We start from the raw sequence: 20,795 nt of genomic DNA, 5'->3' as shown, positions 1-20,795 counted from the left end.
ACCATGTGAATGTGACTGGCCGACATGTAGGATTGACAGTGGCTCAGTGGGATAATGCCTTGTACTGATCCTTAGGTTGAGAGTTCAAATCCCACTTGAAGCATTAGTGTTAGAATACTGTTGGGTTGTGGATGTTAGCATACTACAATAGAATGCTGTTGGGTTGTGGAGGTTAACACACTATAACATTACAGCTACTTGTCAATATGGACTTGTAGTGCAAGGCAAGTATAACTGTATAGGCTGTTTATCTTATTGACTCCGACACAGCTGTAGCCTATAATTATTTGTTATTCTTATAACATTTGTCATTTCTTATACATATCTAGTCGGCACTTGACAGAACAACTCTATATCGGTTAAGGATGTCACGCATGAAACAATGCTGCAGAAACACGAAAATACGACTTTGTGTTTAGTAGGCTATAATTTTCAGTTCCTGTTTATCTATTGCACGATGGGTAATGATTTAAAGGAATCGTGTTGCAGTCTTGTAAATAGTGACCCTGCAAGATCCCTAGTCATTGCAAAATCATAGTCTGTGACTTAAAACTCTACTACTTGTCTTTAGATGTGAGAGGGTCTGAGACTGTAGTCTTTAAAAAATCTTTTCCAAATCTTTGCAAATCTTTCCAAAGTCTGTCAGTGTAAGGAGGGCTTGAGGTGAAAGTGCTGTGGAGAAATTGCAGGATTGTTTGGCTCTGCCACCTAACCACACCCAGTTTACCTGCTGGGAAACCCTGTAGCTCTGGAGCAGGGGCTCAGACCAGGATAAATTGTTTGCTCGCCCTCAGTTCACTCTTTTGTTCATCTCAACCCAGCACTCCAGTGTGTCCTGCTCTGTGTGCGTCTTTGAGTTAACACAAGTCATCACTTTAATGACCCTCACTATGACTTTTGTGATGTTTATCAGTTTGTAGAGTAGCTCTGCCATCATGTGTAAAGTTAAGGACTTTGTTTGTTGGTTTGGTGTGTTGGAGTCCATTGTGAGAGATGATTAGGTGATGTTGGTTGACTTGGGATGTCAAGTATTGTTTAGTTGTACCTTATATAGCCATATGATTTCAGTTTATTGTTCAAATGTCAATTGGTTTGTTTTGAGTTGGGATCTGTACTGATTTACCCCATTTCACTGATTACTCCATTTTCTGTTTGTTTCCTCTTTGATGCAGCACACATACAAGTAGTGCTGGGCGGTATACCGGTTCACACCGTATACCGGTGTGTATTTTCGTTATGATATGAATTTTTAATATACCGCCATACCGGTGTATTTGATTACACAACGTTTGGAACGCTGCGCCGCGCGACAGTGTTTCAGATGGGACTTTTTTCACACGCACGCATGATGCCACTGCGAGGCATAGTGAGGGTAAACACAAAACACCTGAAGTTTTTCCCCTGAAGTATGACCCTTAAGGCTTAATTTGTCCTTAGATAAGAGGTTTATTTAAGGGTGTTGCACAGAATACCTTAAATTGTTTCTTTAGTTAAGGAAAAACATTAAGGGATACTGCATTGAAAGGGATTTACCGTCACGAAAATTCTATTGAGATTAATCAACAGCTGTAGCTAGCTGGCTAGTAGGTGATGTCGTTAGTTAGCAACCCACCAAACACAGTGATGTTTAATGAGCATATCATTCATCTCACCTTAAGAATATTCGCTGAAATTATCCAGGTAGCAAGTAAAGCATGTTATAGACATGCACTGAGCAATACTAGCTGGCTAGTTAGAAATAATCCTGACTGTCATCAGTGCACCAAAACAAACTTTTTTGTTAATGTTTTGCCTAGCGAACCGAAGCTCATGGCAGGCTAACAAGACATCCACATCCACATGAAGTTAACGTTAGCCTACCACTAACGTCATGTAAACCACACAATAACAATAAGGCATGTTTCTGATAGGCCTATTTGACAGAGTAAGCATATTAGCAGAGAGGTTTCATTTTAAATTGTATAATTTTCAAAAAAGTATAAAGTTGCACTACTTTTTGTATTGGTTTTATAGGCTACAAGATGTTTGTGAAATTTTTAGATTCTTCATTAGAATCATGAGTGGCTCTTCAAACAGCATAATTTTCTGGGGCCATGCAAAACTGCATTACCACTAGTGTGGAGTTATTCTACATCATGACAATAAAAAAGACCATCCTTAGTCGATGTACTGCAGCAATTCCTCTCTCAACCTGTAGAAAATGCTGTGAACATCTGATTATGCATGGAAAAAAAAATACCGTCATATACCGTGAAACCGTAAGAATTTAGAAAAATACCGTGATATACATGTTTGGTCATACCGCCCACTACTACATACAAGTAAAGAACAAAAGAACAGATGAATTGAAACTCAAATAAAGTTCACTTGTGTTGCACCGAAACCTGCCATCTCCGTGTCATCACTCCATACCATTGAGCCTTCTGACAGAGGCTCTGCCTGCTCGCCACACACTCACTCTACCTCGACCCACATCGCCCCCTACAGTTCCTTCATTTGGGTTGTGGAGGTTAGCATACTAGAATAGAATACTGTTAAGAATACTGTTGGGTTGTGGAGGTTAGCACACTATAACGTTACAGCTACATATCAGGACTCGTCGTGCAAGGCAAGTATAACTGCATAATTATAGGCTGTTCATCTTATTGACTCCAACACAGATCGTGGCCTTGATCGTGCAGGACATTTCAGAATGTCGAGTGTGTAATCCATCATAAATGGTTAGTTTCAATGGAAAAGTTAGCTGGACAAAGTACTACTACGTTGTGTCGGCTCTCGGAAATTCAACAGCATCCAGAGTAGTGAGTCTTCTTAAAAACCCTCCGGCAACTGAGAAGTATATAGCACTCAAAGCCCACCTGTTGAAAACTTTTGAACTGTCAGACGCTGAGAGAGCCAGCAGGCTTTTCTCCCTTCAAGGACTGGGTGACAGCCAGCCATCTGAGCTCATGGACCGTATGCTGGATCTCTTAGGTGAGCACAGACCCGATTTTCTTTTTATCCAACTTTTTCTGCGTCAGCTGCCTTCCCAAGTCAGGGCTGCACTAGCCAACACCACAATCACTGACTGTCGGAGGCTGGCTGAAGAGGCTGACAAATTCTTCCTGGGAAGTCAGGGACATTGTGTGGCCGCGCTTTTTCCCGCACACATCGCTCCTGTGACGCTGGACGACTCCACACTCATCGCTGCAACCACTTCTCGTCGGCAGCAGTCTTCTGGCCCCCAACAGTCTTCAGGCTTGTGTTTTTATCATGCCAAGTTTGGACCCAAGGCTAACAAATGTTGTTCGCCGTGCAGTTTCGGCGGGTCGGGAAATGCCAGGGCCGGCGCTCAGTGGTGACCATGAGCGTCGGCTGCGTAGGCAGGCTGCTTTTCATCCGTGACAGCATCTTCGGACGACGTTTCCTGTGCGTCACGGGAGCACAGAGGAGCGTCCTGCCTGCATCCCGTTTGGACATGGTGACTGACAGCCACGGCCCCCCTATGGAAGCTGCCAATGGTAGCCCCATCCGCACGTATGGAACGAGGTACGTTGAATTGTGTTTCGGAGGACAGCGGTTTGGCTGGGACTTTGTTACAGCAAAGGTTGCCGTTCCCCTACTCGGAGCCGATTTTCTGTGTGCACATGGACTGTTGGTAGATGTGAAGAACCGCCGTTTGATTGACGTCGTCACATTTTGTTCTTATACGTGCACGCTCAGCGGGACTGACTCCATACGACTGTCTAGCATGCTATCAGCCTCAGATGACTTCCACCGTCTACTTGCCGAGTTCCCAGCGCTCACTCAGCCCACTTTCTCTGCATCCGCTGTGAAGCATGGTGTGGAGCACCATCTCGCCACTACTGGTCCACCCGTCTATGCTTGCGCTCGGCGCCTCGACCCGACCAAGCTTGCCGTTGCAAAGGCTGAATTTGCAAACATGGAACGCCTGGGTATAGTCCGTCGATCCGACAGCCCGTGGGCATCACCCCTCCACATCGTCCCCAAACCGGGCGGCGGCTGGTGCCCGTGTGGCGACTACCGGCGGCTTAATGAGGCAACAACACCTGACCGATATCCAGTCCCGAACATACAGGATTTTTCAGCTCACCTGGCAGATAAGGTGATTTTTTTCCAAGGTGGACCTCGTCCGGGGATATCATCAGGTGCCGGTGCACCCACTGGACATTCCCAAAACAGCCGTGATCACGCCGTTTGGTCTTTTTGAGTTCCTGCGCATGCCATTCGGCCTTAAAAACGCCGCCCAATCTTTTCAACGCCTCATGGACTCTGTTTTGCGGGACCTACCTTTTCTTTTTGTGTACCTGGATGACATCCTCGTAGCGAGCACGTCCAAGTCTCAACACCTGGCGCACCTCCGAACACTTTTTGAGCGACTTAGCCAACATGGGCTAATTGTCAACCCCGCCAAGTGCCAGTTTGGTCTCTCCACCGTTGACTTCCTGGGACACAGAGTCACTAAGGACGGTGCAGTCCCTCTCCCATCAAAGGTGGAGGCAGGAACAAAGTTCCCATGCCCGCTCACTGTCAAATCCCTGCAGGAGTTCCTCGGCATGGTGAATTTTTACCTCCGCTTCATCCCTCGAGCTGCTCAGCTTAGCCCTTGCACGAGGCCTTGAAAGGTAAGCCCAAGCACCTTGTGGACTGGTCAGAGAGCAGGGACAAGGCTTTTGCTGCCACTAAGGCAGCCCTGGCGAATGCCACCATGCTGGCGCATCCTTCTTCAACAGCCTCCATCGCCATCACCTCGGACGACTCGGACTACGCTGTCGGTGCTGTCTACGAGCAGTGGGTAGGCGGGGCCTGGCAGCCGCTGGCTTTCTTTAGCCGTCAGCTGCGTCCCAGCGAGCGTAAGTACAGCACTTTCGACCGGGAGCTGCTTGGTCTCTACCTCGCCATCAGACATTTTCGTTCCCTGCTGGAAGGTTGACACTTCACTGCTTTTGTGGACCACAAACCACTGACTTTTGCCATGGCCAAGGTGGCTGAGCCGTGGTCCACCCGCCAGCAACGCCATCTGTCCTACATTTCAGAGTTCACTACAGACTTGCAACATGTTGCTGGTAAGAACAACTACGTGGCGGACTGCCTGTCACGGGCTGTGGCGGGGGCAGTCCATCTTTGCTTTGATTACCACCGCATGTCAGCAGATCAGACCACAGACCCGGACGTGCAACTCCTGAGGACCTCAACTACAGGGCTGCAGATCGAGGACGTGGTTTTTGGAGATGTTGGCACCACGCTCCTGTGTGACGTCTCCACAGGCAGTCCTCGGCCAATCGTTCCCACAGGATGGAGACGACAAGTTTTTGATGCCATCCATGGTCTCTCCCACCCAGGTTCGAAAGCGTCACAGAGACTGGTTGCAGCAAAGTTGGTCTGGCACGGCCTCAAGAAGGACGTTAGGGACTGGACTAACACCTTTGTTGAGTGCCAACGGGCCAAAGTACACCGTCACACTAAAGCCCCGCTAGAGTTGTTCCCGGTTCCAGAGAGACGTTTTGACCATGTGAATGTAGATCTGGTCGGCCCTCTGCCATCTTCTCACGGTTTCACATGCCTGTTAACCATGGTTGACAGGACCACCCGCTGGCCTGAGGCTGTGCCCCTGACATCTGTAGCGACTGTTGAGATGACACGGGCATTTATCGGAGCCTGGGTTGCTCGTTTCGGCACCCCTTCGGATATATCCTCTGACCGAGGCGCGCAGTTCACGTCTGAGCTGTGGAATGCTGTCGCACAGAGCCTCGGGGTGAAACTCCACCGCACGACTGCATATCACCCGCAGGCTAACGGACTCTGTGAACGTTTTCATAGGTCAATGAAGGCTGCCCTGCGTGCCAGCCTCAAAGACAGCAACTGGGTCGACAAACTCCCGTGGGTGATGCTGGGCATCAGGACCGCGCCAAAGGAGGACTTACAGTCCTCATCTGCCGAACTTGTTTATGGACAGCCGCTGCGGGTCCCAGGGGATTTTGTCCCTAGCACCACGGTTCCTTGGTCTGCTACTCTCCAGCGGTCAACTCTATTGGACAATGCGAGGCTTTTCGCACCTGTCCCTACTTCCCGTCACGGCCTCCCTCAGTCGCACATTCCCACTGGGCTTCAGACGGCTGATTATGTTTTCATTCGCCACGATGCCCACAGAGGACCGCTACGCCCGCCCTACGAGGGCCCATTCCGTGTTTTGGAGGCAGGAGACAAACATTTTGTGGTGGACATGGGCGGCAAACCGGAGCGACTCTCCATTGACCGCCTCAAACCGGCTCACTTGGATGTGGCCAGGCCCGTTGACCTGGCCCAGCCCCCATGACGCGGACGGCCTCCAGCTCTGCCCCCACCCCCTACTCCCCTCTCTCCCAAGCCTCCCACACGCCATGCCCCACACCCGTGTCATGACGGGACACCTGCCGCAGTTGGGTCTCATCGACCTCCGGTACAGCACAGCCGTTGTGGACGGTTAATACGCCCACCTCCCCGTTGACTGTTGATTGTACTTCTGATATGGTGAATTCTAGGGGGACGTGTGTAGTGAATGTGACCGGCATAATTCACCTTTGTTATTAAGTGTGGTTCTACACACCGTTTATATTAAACACAGCACTTTGTTCTGTCTGTAGTTACTTCATGTATAACTGTTCAGGGATCGTGGTCCCTTTAAATGTTATGAATGTGTGATGACGTGTAGCCCCATCAAAGATTGTTAAGGCGGAGCAAGATACTTCGTCGTAGTTCATGTCTATGGGCGCGAAATGGGGATCGAATCCTGTCTGCATAAAGAGGCGTGTCGATGACGTATTGACGAGCGTATGTTGCAACCGGCCAACAGCAGCTGCATAAATAACCGGCGCACGCCTGATATAAGGTCGATTTTCTTCAGACTGGAATGCTCAAAAATGCTAAAAATGTACCTGAAATGTTCAGAAGGCTTTGAGGATCATGAAAACGTGCCCGAAATTCACATTCCTAACTCTATAGAACCAAGACCTTAGCATATGTGGTGAAATTCTGAGCTATGCCCATAGACTTCAATGGAGCAGTCGCTGACTCTGCTCTGCATAAAGGGGGATTTTGACCCCCCCTCGTGCGATCCGGGTTCCCGGAAGTGGCTCCTGATGAAATATCTTGCTCCGCCTTAACAATCTTTGGCCCCATGCCTGTTTTGTTGCTGGACAGCGCCATTTTACTTTTCAGTGTTTTTCCTATCAAAATAAACGACACACGCGTTTGTGTGCTCAACGTGAGAAATTGTCTCTTGCGATTTACTGCAATTTCCACAGAATAATAATAATAAAAAAGAAGAAGAAGAATAACAGAACAGTGCATGTTTATGCACTGTAATAGCCTAATAATAATAAGAAGAAGACTTCCGATAACAGAATAATGCATTTCACTGTAAAAAAAATAGGCTATATTTCAAGAAGGTTTAATAAAACGCTTAGCCTAATTGCGTGGCCAAGATAACCAGTCTGTCCATTGCCTACTCGTCCAGGAGGGGCCAGCACAGTACTGCAATTCGTGTTAAATCGGGCTGATCTGAAACGGCGCTTTGTTTTCATAGAACAAGGGTGGCCCATTGATTTCGCTACGATAAATGCCATTCTACTACATGGTCTGATGTAGTGAGTTAAAGTACCCTAGGCTAGCAGATTTGTGTGACTGTGAGATGTCAGATAAACTGGCGGGTTGTCCAGAAGATCTGTGTAATCAAGATCCTTCATAGCTATAGGGTAGAGATTTATGGGATTACTGTACAAACTCGTCGAGACAGCGACTGCGTTGGGTACCAGGGAGGATGGCAGACGAAGCACCCAGGATTTTAAACTAAATGGCCGACACCGGGATTCACGAGAATAACTGAATGAATAGGACATTTGAGCAGACCGAATAGTGTTTGACAAAATTAGAAGCTATTAAGCCTATGTCAGGGGAGAAAGTATATGCAACTGTGTCGGTTATTGGCAACAAGATGGATATCGGAGGACACCTTATTCATTGAGTGTGTTCTGTTGTACAGCAGTGATGGCATTTTTTATTTAACGTTAGCCTACAGCTTAACGTAACGTCGCTTCTTCTGAACAGATTTGTTTGCTTGGCTGCAGGAGAAAACGCAATGATGTTTATGAAATGCCACAGAAGCAAACTGTCGGTGTGGGCTGCTCTGTGTGTTTTGGTATTGTGCTGGCTATACATTTTCCCTGTCTATAGACTGCCAAGCGATAAAGACATAGTGGAAGAAGTCCTTGGACAAGGGAAAATGTGGACCAAAAACCAGACGGGGATAGACATATACAGGTAGGACAATTTCGCTTTAATGTTGCGTATTTCAGAATAGTGCTAACACACGACCAAGACAATATGTTAGCGCTACTGCACACATGATCTAGGCTACTATCAGGCTTCACCATTAATTGGCACCTTAATGCAGTTTTTGTAGACAACTGACGGTTAATTACGTAGGCTATAAGAGTCTAGTTGGTGTGCACAATAAACACAATATGATCTTGTCGCACATCATTTAAGCAGTCTAATAGACAATCTTTTTAATCAACAGGCATAGGCTAGGCCTAATGAAAATTTGACTAATATGAACCATTCGTGGAGTTACATTAGCCATTGTAAGATGGGTTAGGGTTAGATGGCAAAGGTACATGGGCAAGGGCGGGCTACAATGACACACACACACACAACAACAAAACAAACTTTTTCTGGCTTTGCTGAATATACAGTGCTGGCCAAAAGTATTGGCACCCATGCTTAAGTTGACTGAAAAGAGGAATATAAAATCATCTTTTGGAAATTGATCTTAAAGCCTTAAGTGAAAAATGAGGAAATATCTAACCTTTAAGGACACCAATTTTCTTAGTGAATGAATAATGTATCATAAATAAATAAATGTTCTTCCTTAAAATAAAGTATTGGCACCCCTATGTTAAATTCCCATAGAGACAGGCAGATTTGTATTTTTAAAGGCCAGTTATTTCATGGATCCAGAATACTGTGCATCCTGATAAAGTTACCTTGGCCTTTGGAATTAAAATAGCCCCACATCATCACACCCTTCACCATACCTAGAGATTGGCATGGGTGTTATTTCAGTTAGCCTATTAGCTGGTTTGATTTGCATTGAGCTCAATGAGCATCAAACCAGCTATCATTTTTCACTTAAGGCATTAAGATCAATTTCCAAAAGATGATTTTATATTCCTCTTTTCAGTCAACTTTAGCATGGGTGCCAATACTTTTGGCCAGCACTGTAAACATGTTCATATTGAACATAGGTGTACCTTAAAAATCAATGCATTCTAATACACTGGAAATACAATACAGAACTACAATACATTAGAAATATAATACAGGACTATGTATTGTGCATGGTATGGAGGAAGGTGGAACATGTACAGTATAGGCTTTTAGAAAATATAAGTTTAGGCTCTAGACTCTTTTTAGACTAAGTAGCCTATTGTGCATGATATGAAAAAAGGTGGGACTTGTCTTAAGGCTAATTAATCAAAAAGTACTAATTCAACTTCTTTACTCAAGTGAAAGTATTAGTACCTAGTACAGGGTCTGAAAGTAAAAAGCCTTCTTAGCCTACATATAATCATTCATCCACACTTTTCTTTCCTAAAGGTTCAGTCAGAATTTGTTTTTATTCCCGGGACACTGAAAGACCGGGGTGCACGAAAGGCATGTAGCCCCACAAGGATGACAAGCTTTTGTAGTGATGCAACTTCTGCATACGCCATTTTGTTGAGTGGAGCAATTGTCCCCCAATAGCACAGCCATGGCACTTGCAGTTGCACTTTTCCTCCGCGGCAGTGCGTCATCTGCACTGACACCTGTCTCCACGTATACGCCGGTGGTCCCATGACTAGGTTTGACTTCAGTGGCACTGGCAGTCGTATCCACTGCTGTGGCCAATTTCAGTAGTTTGGTATTTGAAATCATTTTTGTCAAAGGGGTGACGAATCCTAAATGTTTAGGGCGAGGGTCTAACATCGTTGCAATCATTGCTGGTGTTGATGGCAAGCCATCCAAATCGATCTGCAAATACACATAAAAGGGGGGAGGGTGTTGAATATTAGATTCATCGGCTGTGTTTTATCAGACTTATCAAATTATTAACTTATCAAATTATCAGACAATAGGTGCAAAACTATTAATAGGAACAAATCACACATACATTTAGCCGAGACTGCACTTTGGACTTGAATGCTGCTATTTTGGGACAGTCTCCTTCTTCTGAGGTGATATGTGTATTTATTAGACTGAATGTGATGGGATATGTGCTGGAGATGGAGACTTCATTATCAGCAGACATAACCGTAGTGGCACACTAAACTGTAAAGTGCCTTTAACACAGGTAGTGAGTCCTCCATCAGCTGCCTTGGTCATTGGTCATTAAACGATCCGAGAGGACTGCCGTAACAGCCCATATTTGCTCCAACAGCCGATCAAACATGTCACACACCGAATTCCATTGGGTTTTGTAGGACTGTATTAGGCGGTGATTTTGAAGTCGTAATTATTATTGCTTAGCCTCCAAAGATTTGGTAGCGGGAGTACTGTGATGGAAATGTTTCACTAATCTCCCAGCTGCAGCAATGACTCTATCTAAGTATAGAGTCAAATCCATCGTTGATTGCAAATTGCAAGGTGAGTGTGTAGCAAAGTGGTTAAGACCAGTTGAATGCACAGGGCAAGACGAATGAAGTGCACACACAGAAGGATGGGGGTATCTGCAACTCTGTTTACTGGACACAGAAATGGGAAGTTTAGAATGCGCGCACGCACAGCATTCTCTCTCCCTGTAATGGCAAATTCCAATGAAACGTTAATGACGGTAAACACTATTTCAACTATTTTCAAAGCTTCAAATATTACTAATAACAGTTACAATAAGGTTATGACACTGTTTTCACTCATTTCATTGTGGACTGATAATAACTTTATGTACAATATAATTGTTTATATTACATTACGGTAGAGTAAGATAACGCTAAAGTTATCGATTTCTCTTACACATTTGTGTAATGCAGTTTCTATCGGGGGAAAAGAATAGCGGTTTACCCCTTACAGCATCCACATTGCAACTGAGGAATGCTGTAAACAGTGGTTGCTTAGCAACATTGCGCAGCACTAAGCATGCAATAATAATAATAGTAATTTCTATGTAAATATACAATCAATAATAATGTGCATTGATGAAATTCACCACAAAAATGTAAAAAAATAATAGACAAAATATTTAACTGCTACATGTGCAAAGCAGGAGACCGACTGCCAATTCACTCGTGTGTGATGGTTTGATGCAACTATATAGGGAGGGAAAGTGAAAACCAGCGCCCCAAGTGATTGCGTTCCTATCGAAGAGCAGCTGCAATGTTAAGTCCCATAGACCTATTCTTAAAAAAATATTGTGAAGCCAAATCAGCGAAATTATCCACTAAAAATATTTTTCAGTGTGTGTATACAGTAATAATCTCGTAACTGTGAAAATGTCATGCCCTATTTTGCCTTCTTTAAAAAAATCTAAATTGTTTGTTGACGTTACTCACGGTAGCCTGGTTAGCATTGACACTTAAGACTTACTGCCAGCTCACAGAAGTTATCCTGACATAAAGGTAATCACCACACGGTTTACACCGTGCTCCGTTATTACAAAAATATGTTAAGCCAGTCAAGCAAATTGCCTATTTTGATCAGTTAGAGATTAAGCGCCCAAACCGGTGACGTCGCATGCAACTGTAGTTCGTTATCACCATGTTACAAAAAAAACTCAAAACAATTCAACTGATCCTAAAAATAAGGTATACTAGAAGCAATAGAGGTGACCCCAGTGTATAGCAAATGGAAGGCATTAAATTAAGGTCCCAATGTGCACCGAGATATATTTAAAAAAAAAAAAAATCCCATCCACTCTGTTAAACTCTAGGAACGCAACCAGTAGGTGGCGATGAGATTACTTTCCCTCCCTATTACTAGCATTGTCGTGTACACAAGCAGCGTGCCTTGCATGGGATGCGATATCCTGGTTCACCAAAGCCCGATAGTTCACGGAAACCCTCACCGTCTGCTGTATTTAATACAAATTAGGGCTGAAACGATTACTTGAGTAATTCCAATAATTCTATTACAAAAAATGATCAAGGAAAATTCTCTGCCTCAAAGCTTTGTTTAATTCCAATCACTTGCGTTATGTGGCCTACTCAGCTCAGGGATTATTGCTTCACACGGACTGTTATTACTGACGCGCACATCACTTCCAGAATTAAGTGGGCGAGATGACAGAGAGCCATCTGTGTCCACTGCAAAGCAGAACTGGCATAGGATAGCACAAGAGCACGTCAACAATGACGTCATCGAGCGGAAAGGACCTTAAGTGTAGCCGAGACAAGGCAACGTACCTGATGTTAGCTGATTTAATGTATTAGCTAGTTAGAACATACGGTATTTGTAGCGACTGTAGCCTAAAGTCCTGAGTCGATATGATGTTAAGTTGTGGAAATTTTAAGTAGTAAACTAGTTCATGTAAAATTGCAAGTGAGCAAATACACCAAAAAAACTCATCACACACACTCATGTCAGAATTATTCTGGATCATGCTACCATAACATTGAAATAAAGTTATATTAAATTGTTTTACTATAATACTTTTATCAGCGCAATTACATGAATAAAAATAACTTGCCTTATAACTTTTCAATAACTTACCTTACATGCATTAAAAGTAGAGTAACTAAGCTATTTTGAAAATGTAAAAAGTATAGATTTTTCTGTTAAAAATGCCCTGCCACACGTATCTCATTACTTTGTGGTAATGTCTAAAGTTCTACCATGGACTCTGTAAAATTTTTTGTGGAAAACATGCCTTGGTTGCCTTGTTTCAAGCCATTCTAGCGGGTTATTGAAAGCCTGCAGGAAGGCTCGATTTGCGCCAGTTCTCATTAATATTCAATGAGCTAAGCTGCTTGACTTTGATTGGCTAACAGCTAGTAGGTTTCGTCCATAACATGACAGCAGTTATCAACTAATTTTAGCTTCATGACATGAACTTAGCTTGGCTAGCAAGTGCTAGCATTGTCCAAATGGGCATTAAACCTGTATACCATAGCACTTCCTTGAGTTGACAATAACGTTACTTATGGGCACTGGTCGTAGACTGCTGTGATGGTAGCCTGCTCCAGGCTTCAACAGCAACCTTTTTGCAAAGCCTGTGGCACTGTTCCAAAAAATAAGCTGAAGCCATTTGATCCTCAAGTCTGGGTTCTTAGGCAAAACGCATTGTTGAAGTTATATTCGTGCATAGCGCACAAGCCCGTTGACATTCAGCCATCCTTGCATAGGCCTACGAAAACTGTCACAGAGCTAAACGAATTTTGTGGGCACAGTCTCAACTGGGCAAGCTCATTAATAGTAATGAGCTCAATCAATTCCACGTCAAACTGAAGAGCTTTTGCAATTGGCCTAATTTCTCCAGTTATTTCTTTTCAGTGGCTAGAGCTGACAGAGGAGGTAGCTGTTCATTTTCATGACATAGCACAAACATATGAACCTAACATAAAAAAAATACAAGTAAAAACGGTTTTGTGTGGCAGGGCACCTTTAAAATGTAGGAGAGTGAAAGTAAAAAGCTGGCAGAAAAATAAATTTAAGCAATAAGGCCCAAGAGGTTACACTGATTCTACAACAGCTAAGGGGCGTTGTTAGGCACAACGCGCTAGCAACGTCGAGACGCAGCTACTTTAACTTTTGTATGAAGTTATGGTAGCACAGTAATATAGAATGAAATGCGGTCAAGGTGTATGTTTATGCTGGACATTCAATCACAATCAAGGACCGGAACTATCAGTTTTAGAAACTCCAGTAAAGTACGGATGCCTAAAAAGGCTACTTAAGTACAGTGATTAAGTATTTGTACTTTGTTACTTCATACAAATTTGCTAAGATCTAGCCTGTCATCCAATTAGTCAGTTTGTCTCATTCTTGTCTTGATAGATATCAGAACGAACAGCCTGATGTGGTAGAGTTGATTAAGATCGAGCACAAAGCAACACCTGCTAGGGTTCCTCAGTTTGTGAACCTATATGTCTGATAGCTCTCTGATAAATTTTGATGTTAGGCGATGTTAGCGTGTTCTGTGAATATGAAGCTACACTCTTACAGTGCCAAGTCTAACATAGGCTATAGCGTAGCCCGGGAAAGTTTTGTTGAATTGACTGAATTAGGTAGAGTTTTGTGTTTTAATTTATTCTACTACCACTTTCTCCTTCTACTACAGTACACTTTGACCAGTACTTATTACATCTGTTCTCTCATACGCGAGTAATAGGAATGCTTGATCTTTAGAAGTTCTTTAGTTATCTCATAATTATTGTCCTATAATTATCATAATAAATAGGCCATGATGTTTCTTTTATACAGGAAACTGATCACAGAATGCTGTGACCCCAGGAAGATGTTCGCACTCACGAAGGAGAATTCCCCTATTGGCAAGGTCTTGTGGTATGACGGTGAATTGTACCACTCTCGCACAGTCAACAATGACACATACCCACTCTTTGTTAAGGTATCACTTTCATAATATCACACAATCACTGATACACTGCTTTAAGTACTTGATGTCCATTTGTTATGTTTTTATGAACTGCAGACATGCATTGGCCATCAATTGCCCAATTGGTTGTAGGCTAACCACACCTTCTGTAGTTCTTCTAACATGAATGACATACTGGATTTATTGTCAACATTATATAACAGTACATTACCTTAAGGATTTTGTAATCTTCCATTTTCACAAATTCCTGCAAGTTCAAGGGAGGGGCAGATTGGCAACAAAAAGCAGCCCAGGAATTACAGTAGGAGCCTATTGTTAGTTTTATGATGTAGGTCAATGAACATCATACAAGGGTTTTCCTCCCCATGTTTGTGTACTCAGAAAATACTTATTCATCATGGGTCCCTAGAGTCTTCTTCCTCCAACCTCTCATTGGCTCATATGATTCATTATGCAATATTTTGCCATTCATATCTTGTAAGGCAGTGGTCCCCAAACTAGGGCCCGTGGGCCGGATACGGCCTGCCACTTCATTTTGGGTGGCCCCCCAAAACATGTCCGTGGTATATAGCATCCGGCCCGCATGGGAGTACGACATGAAATGTATGCAAATGCCCTATGCAAGCAAAGCATTTGTAATTAGAGCTGAAAATTGCAATATCAAAAGTTCTTTGTATCCTGCAATGTAGTATGTTTTTGTTGGTTTGCCACACACTGATCTGATTCCATGATTTTGTAGAGGGTAACAGCAAAGATGGGCTACAAACAGAGGAGGAGGAGCCAGCAGCAGGAGCTCTCTCTCTCTCTCTCTCTCTCTCTCTCTCTCTCTCTCTCTCTCTCTCTCTCTCTGTGTGTGTGTGTGCAGTCCCATTTTAACATCAAACATTTTACTATATTTTTGGTAGATCTCTGGCATAGATCAAACAACAATAGAGCAGTCAGGTGATGGAGAGAGAAAGGAGATCAACAGAAGGAGGTGCAGAATTGATACATTACATGCAACCTCACACTTGTATGTACTTAGTAATTCAATATATATATATATGGGTCAATGACGTGACACTAATTTTTTTGTGGACATATGGGTTACATACATTTAAAATAGTTAAAATTTGAAAGTAATTTGACAAATTATTTTCAAATATCATTTTCATCAAACCCTAATCTTAAAGTTTTGGATTTATTTAATTTTGAAAGAGTATTAACTGAATTTGGGTAAAATTGTCAACACGGTGTAACCACAAAAACATGAACCAAATAATTACACTTGCTGAAAAAAATGTGAAATTCTCTCCAAAATGATCTTGCAGAAGAACTTTTCTATATTTAATACAAGTAATGAAACCCCATTGATCTGAATGTTTTAATTAATATGGGGAATCGTGTCTGTCACATCAACCACTTAAAATGTCAAGTGGTGTAACCACCATTTAAGGAGCAATTTTGTATGTATTATGCCAGAGGATCATGTGACAGGAAACTATGTCATAGAGAAGGACCCTTCAAGACCCCAACTGCTATGAGTCAAGGTTAGCAACTCTCTTAAAGTAACATAACAGTGTTTTTAGGCCATGGCCAGGCAAGCTTAGGTTACATGTCAAATGGTATGACCTTTTGAAAATGTTTATAAATCATAATAATCATAAAATATTCAATTTAATGTAAAAACTGTGTTTGGATATTTACATAAAGGTGAAGTGTGTACATCAGTGGGCATCGCTTTCAAATGACCACTTCATTCGCGCATTACGCGGCGTGAAGCTGCGAGAAGCTTTAGTACCACTTTCAGCCACTGTGCGTCGCTCTGCCACTGTACATCGCTCTGCCTGCCGTCCCTTACATAATTGTTGCCGAGAGTAATCCCAGCCTACGAATTCAATAACAAAATAAATTATGCATAATTAAACATTACCTCGATTTAGGCTACTTGGGTATGGCTTAAGGCTTGACTACACGAAAATCGAAATCGAAATTTGCTGTCTACATTATTGTCAGTGTTGGGGTTAACGCAACTACGCAAATCAAAACAGTGGTGTGATAATTGAGCCAGTAGAGAAATAACTGTTCAGAATTAATCTGTAGCCTTGGGTAGGCTTCTGCAGAAAACAATGTTGTTGCCGATTTAATACTATCTGGCGACGTTTTTAACAGGCTACGCAATAGAGGCTTAGACAACTATGACCCACGTTTTGGTTTCGTAAATTAATTTGCCCTACTTCTTGACTGCAATGTAGTCAATTGACTGACATGTCATTTTTATTTTTCTGTACGATAAACAATTACATCTGCTTTATGCCGCAGAATTACATTCATATTTGGCTGACTGCAGACGCGCCACTTCCCTCTCCATATTCCAATATTAAGATAGTATAAAGTGCTTTTTGTATAGGCTACTATCATAAAAAAAAATAGTTAAAAGGAATAGATATTTGCAATTTGACTGGTCCTCATTTTGCGAATGCGAGGACGATATGAGCCTGTTGCATTTAGTTAGATGTCCGAGTCACACATAATGTTTGAAAACCACTGGCTCGTAATCACAATAATTTAACACACGACAGTTGGATAACCTACTTCATCATGTCCCCATGCCTACATTTTTGTGAGCATAGCATAGCATAGAGATCGTTAAAAACAATAAAGTATGGCTCTCCGTTTGGGACATCCAAAACTTTTTTTAATTTTTAATAGACTACCGTCGAAGATGCTGACTTGCAAAAGCCTCGGGATAACACGTTATCTCCACTATCATCAGTCATGCCCCTTGATCAAAGTGGGGAATGAAATAAAAGTTTGATAACCACTGGCTTAACAAGTTACCTGCAGTCCAGAACACAGAATCTATTGCAATATTCTGATGATCGGCGATGATATCAGCAAATGTTTGTTTTCCAAAGTAAGAATTTCACTTCACCATGCACCTTCGACAATACCTGGCCTACCTGGTATCATTACAAACATTATTCTGTGTCCTAAAACTGGCATATTTTATGGCATTGTGTCATGTAAGTTCGTTGCAAAATCTAGAGAAATGTGTGAGGTGGTCAGCGGGGGACAATTGAGACACACATTGGATTGTGTTATTACTTGAACATTCCACACTATCCACAGCTGTGGTAGGCCTATCAGGGGCAGGAGGATTACTGTCAGCGCAGGCTTTATATAAAATTCTTCAACAGAAGGCCTCGAATGTTGTCTTGTTTGTGGAGCGCTTTGCTTCGCTTCTGTAATTTCGGCTTCATTGAAAATGAGGGCTTCCCTCAATGACCCTCCGAGAATAAATAAAGTTTGAATGAATGAATGAATGCAGGCTTGCCCAAAATAAAGGCATGTGGTTTGCGCAGCCTACAGTAAATAACAGACCCGCCAGAATGTGCGTTATGATGCTTTTTTACGAGCAAGATGTTTTTGGTACCCTACGCACACTGCATGTTCTTAAATAACAATGATCATCAGTAATATTCGACCATTAATTTGGGTAAATGGGCAAGCGTGACCACCTTGATTGGCTGATGATTGTAACGCGGGCATGATTCCAAACACTTCCCTTACGATGATGAGTGACAGGTCTCAGAATGCGTGCGCTACACAAGGACGGAAGATGATGAATAACTGGGGCCGTAGGCTATTCACAAAGGCTTTTATCTTACTACTAGGAGTAGGCTACTCCTAAATCGCACTTAAATATTTTAGATTGGAGTTTTCTCTTAAAAGTTATTCACAAAGCCTTTCAGACAACTCCTAAACTAGGAGTGAGTCTTCGTGGCTATGGATGACGTCATTACTCATGCACGAGCTTGACTGAAGTGACCACCTTGATTGGCTGACGATTGTAACGCGGGAATTCCAAACACCTCTCTTCCGATGATGACTGACAGGTGACAGGTCGGAGAATGCGTGCGCTACACAAGTAGTGTGAAGGACGGAAGATGATTAATAACTGAATAAAAAGGCCTAGCCTAAATGAATAAAGAGTAAGGCAAAACAAATAGCTTAGTAGCCTAATGAAACATAGGCCTATGGATTGATGCAGTAGCCTACCTTTGCAACATTATTAAATGAATCTGTCACCATATCCCTAGGCTAAGTTTGCAAAGAGGAGAACATTTTAATTTGATTCACAATGAAACGTTACATTTCATTTCCATGTTAACAATGAGTAGTTTGTGTTGTTGTTGGTGGCGTTATTGCATCCCTTTTATGAATGCAAAATTGTGCCCTCGCAATTGGAAGCTCCTGTTGCGCATAGGCTATTTCAAAACATCGCAACGTAAAATGCCACAAAAAAGCTGTTTATGAATAGGTCTTAGTGAGTTAGGAGTCCTCTCGACTTAAGCTGTCCCAGACTTAGGTGCTACTTTTAGGTCTAAAATGCTTCGTGAATTACTTTTTGTGAAAAAATTAGGAGTCCTAAAGTTAGGAGTGACACGCCCATTATTTTTAGGAGTTGCTCCTAAATTCGCCAGTTAGGAGCTACTTTTAGCCTTAAAATTCTTTGTGAATATGGCCCCTTTATAAAAAGGCCTAGCCTAAATGAATCAAGGCAAAACAAATAGCCTAGTAGCCCAATGAAACATACGGATTGATGTAGTATCTTGTAACATTATTAAATTATTCTGTTACTATGCCTACGTTTGCAAAAGAGAACATTTTAATTTGATTCACAATAATGTTACATTTAATTTACATGTTGACAATGATTAGCCTAGTTTTGGTTGTTGTTGGCGGCGTTATTGCATGTTAGTTATGCCTACAATGCAAAATTGCTTCCTCGCGATTGGAAGCTCCTGTAGCTGCATAGGATTTCAAAACCGCAGGTTTGTGAATAGGTCTGTGAGTAAGGAGTCCTCTTGACTTCTTTTAACCCCCCCCCCCGTCAAGCAGTATAACCATACAAACGCGCTAAGGAGTAATTTTGGCTTTGTCAGAACTGAAGAGCTGTGGACGGCACGGCACGGTATGCCCAATGAAAATAAATTAACGCAACGCAACACAACACAACACAGACCCCGCTTCTCTCGCGTCAGTCACTGACATGAACGAAACAGAAAAATATAAATAGCCAGTCTACAGTGCAGAGTTGGTAAGTTATGGTAGGCCAACTTGCAGTGAACATACAAAGAGGGGAAATTATTTCTCTTGCAGCTGAGTAGCCTCAGGTGCGCACGTAGACATAAGGCCGAACATGCAAGCGCCAATGAATCGTGCTCTCACGGCAATCGCGCCGTTAAACTTAAATAGGTTAACATCACTCTAAGTTCGCCTTCAAGCAAGGAAAACGATGATTTGAAGACATCTGTTTCGTTGGAAGGGCAAGGGGTAGCAACAGGGCAACACAGAGACAGGCCCGATGGCAGGGCTGTTATGAGAGTATTAAAATATAGGATATTCTACTGGAAAACATTAAAACGGCAAGACAGCGGGGAAAGTTAAAATACATGATACATGAAAGTTAAAATGATAAACACGGAAAAAGTTGGCATGCATTGTTTCGGTCCCCGTGCACAGGGATTATTTGTCATACTATTAATCACATATGATTATTTGTGAAATTGTGCAAACAGGCGCAACACATTTGAAAAGGAAGGACTGGTAGCATGCAAGCTCACGGGAAAGATTGATTTAAGAATGTTATCACAAAGTGTGTGGTTGTGGCGCGGGCGGAAGACAATTGGCAGGGGAGGGTCATGTCTTTTTTTAACAATTCTGTCGGAGGGTCATTGAACAATTTCTAGCAGGCAAGAGAGGGTCATGCAACTTCCAACTGAAGCACTCAAAATTCCTCCGGTGGCCCCTTCAATAAATAACGATCAGTCCCTAGATTGCTGCTGGGCTATATGTCTTGGTTCTGTTAACAACTTATTGTCAAACGCATAGCCTATCTCGCGGTTGCATCCATTACAAACAAACATGCAATGTGAACGTCTGGGATTGGGGAGAGCACTAAATGCTCTACTGAATAAGCACGAAGTCAAACCTTTAAATGAAAAACACTCTTTAATAATCCAAAAAAATAAACCGCTAATGAAAACTTGTGACCATCAAAAATCGTTTATCGCTCGTAACTCCGTGATACCAGGACGTAACAGGAAGGCATTTGGCTGAGCAACGGAGGTTAATATGCTCCATGTTTTGTCCAAATGATGACTGTCTATCATCGTTGCACTCGGAGAAAACCGGAATGTTTCATTCGTCCCCGTTTCAATCGTCCCGGTTGTACCTACTCAAAACG

General features: G+C 42.8%; 1 protein-coding gene and 1 long non-coding RNA gene across 2 annotated transcripts in view; one reads left to right on the top strand and one right to left on the bottom strand.

Moving 5' to 3' along the window:
* The first annotated feature begins 7,440 nt into the window (after positions 1-7,440).
* st8sia1 (ST8 alpha-N-acetyl-neuraminide alpha-2,8-sialyltransferase 1) overlaps positions 7,441-20,795 on the top strand; it is a 38,820-nt gene continuing 25,465 nt past the window's right edge. Inside the window, exons 1-2 of the mRNA XM_042077951.1 lie at positions 7,441-8,298; positions 14,431-14,575. Coding sequence (XP_041933885.1) covers positions 8,117-8,298; positions 14,431-14,575 — 327 coding nt within the window. The 5' untranslated portion in view covers positions 7,441-8,116. The remainder of the gene's footprint in view (positions 8,299-14,430; positions 14,576-20,795) is intronic.
* On the bottom strand, positions 9,722-11,070 carry LOC121696889. The gene is made up of 3 exons (XR_006026351.1): positions 11,029-11,070; positions 10,190-10,760; positions 9,722-10,050 (listed from the first exon to the last, which is right to left on the bottom strand). It is a non-coding gene; the product is annotated as an uncharacterized LOC121696889 (long non-coding RNA).

This window comes from Alosa sapidissima, chromosome 22 (genome assembly GCF_018492685.1).
Source record: "Alosa sapidissima isolate fAloSap1 chromosome 22, fAloSap1.pri, whole genome shotgun sequence".
Taxonomy (NCBI): domain Eukaryota; kingdom Metazoa; phylum Chordata; class Actinopteri; order Clupeiformes; family Clupeidae; genus Alosa; species Alosa sapidissima.
This window is presented reverse-complemented; position numbering and strand designations above follow the sequence as displayed.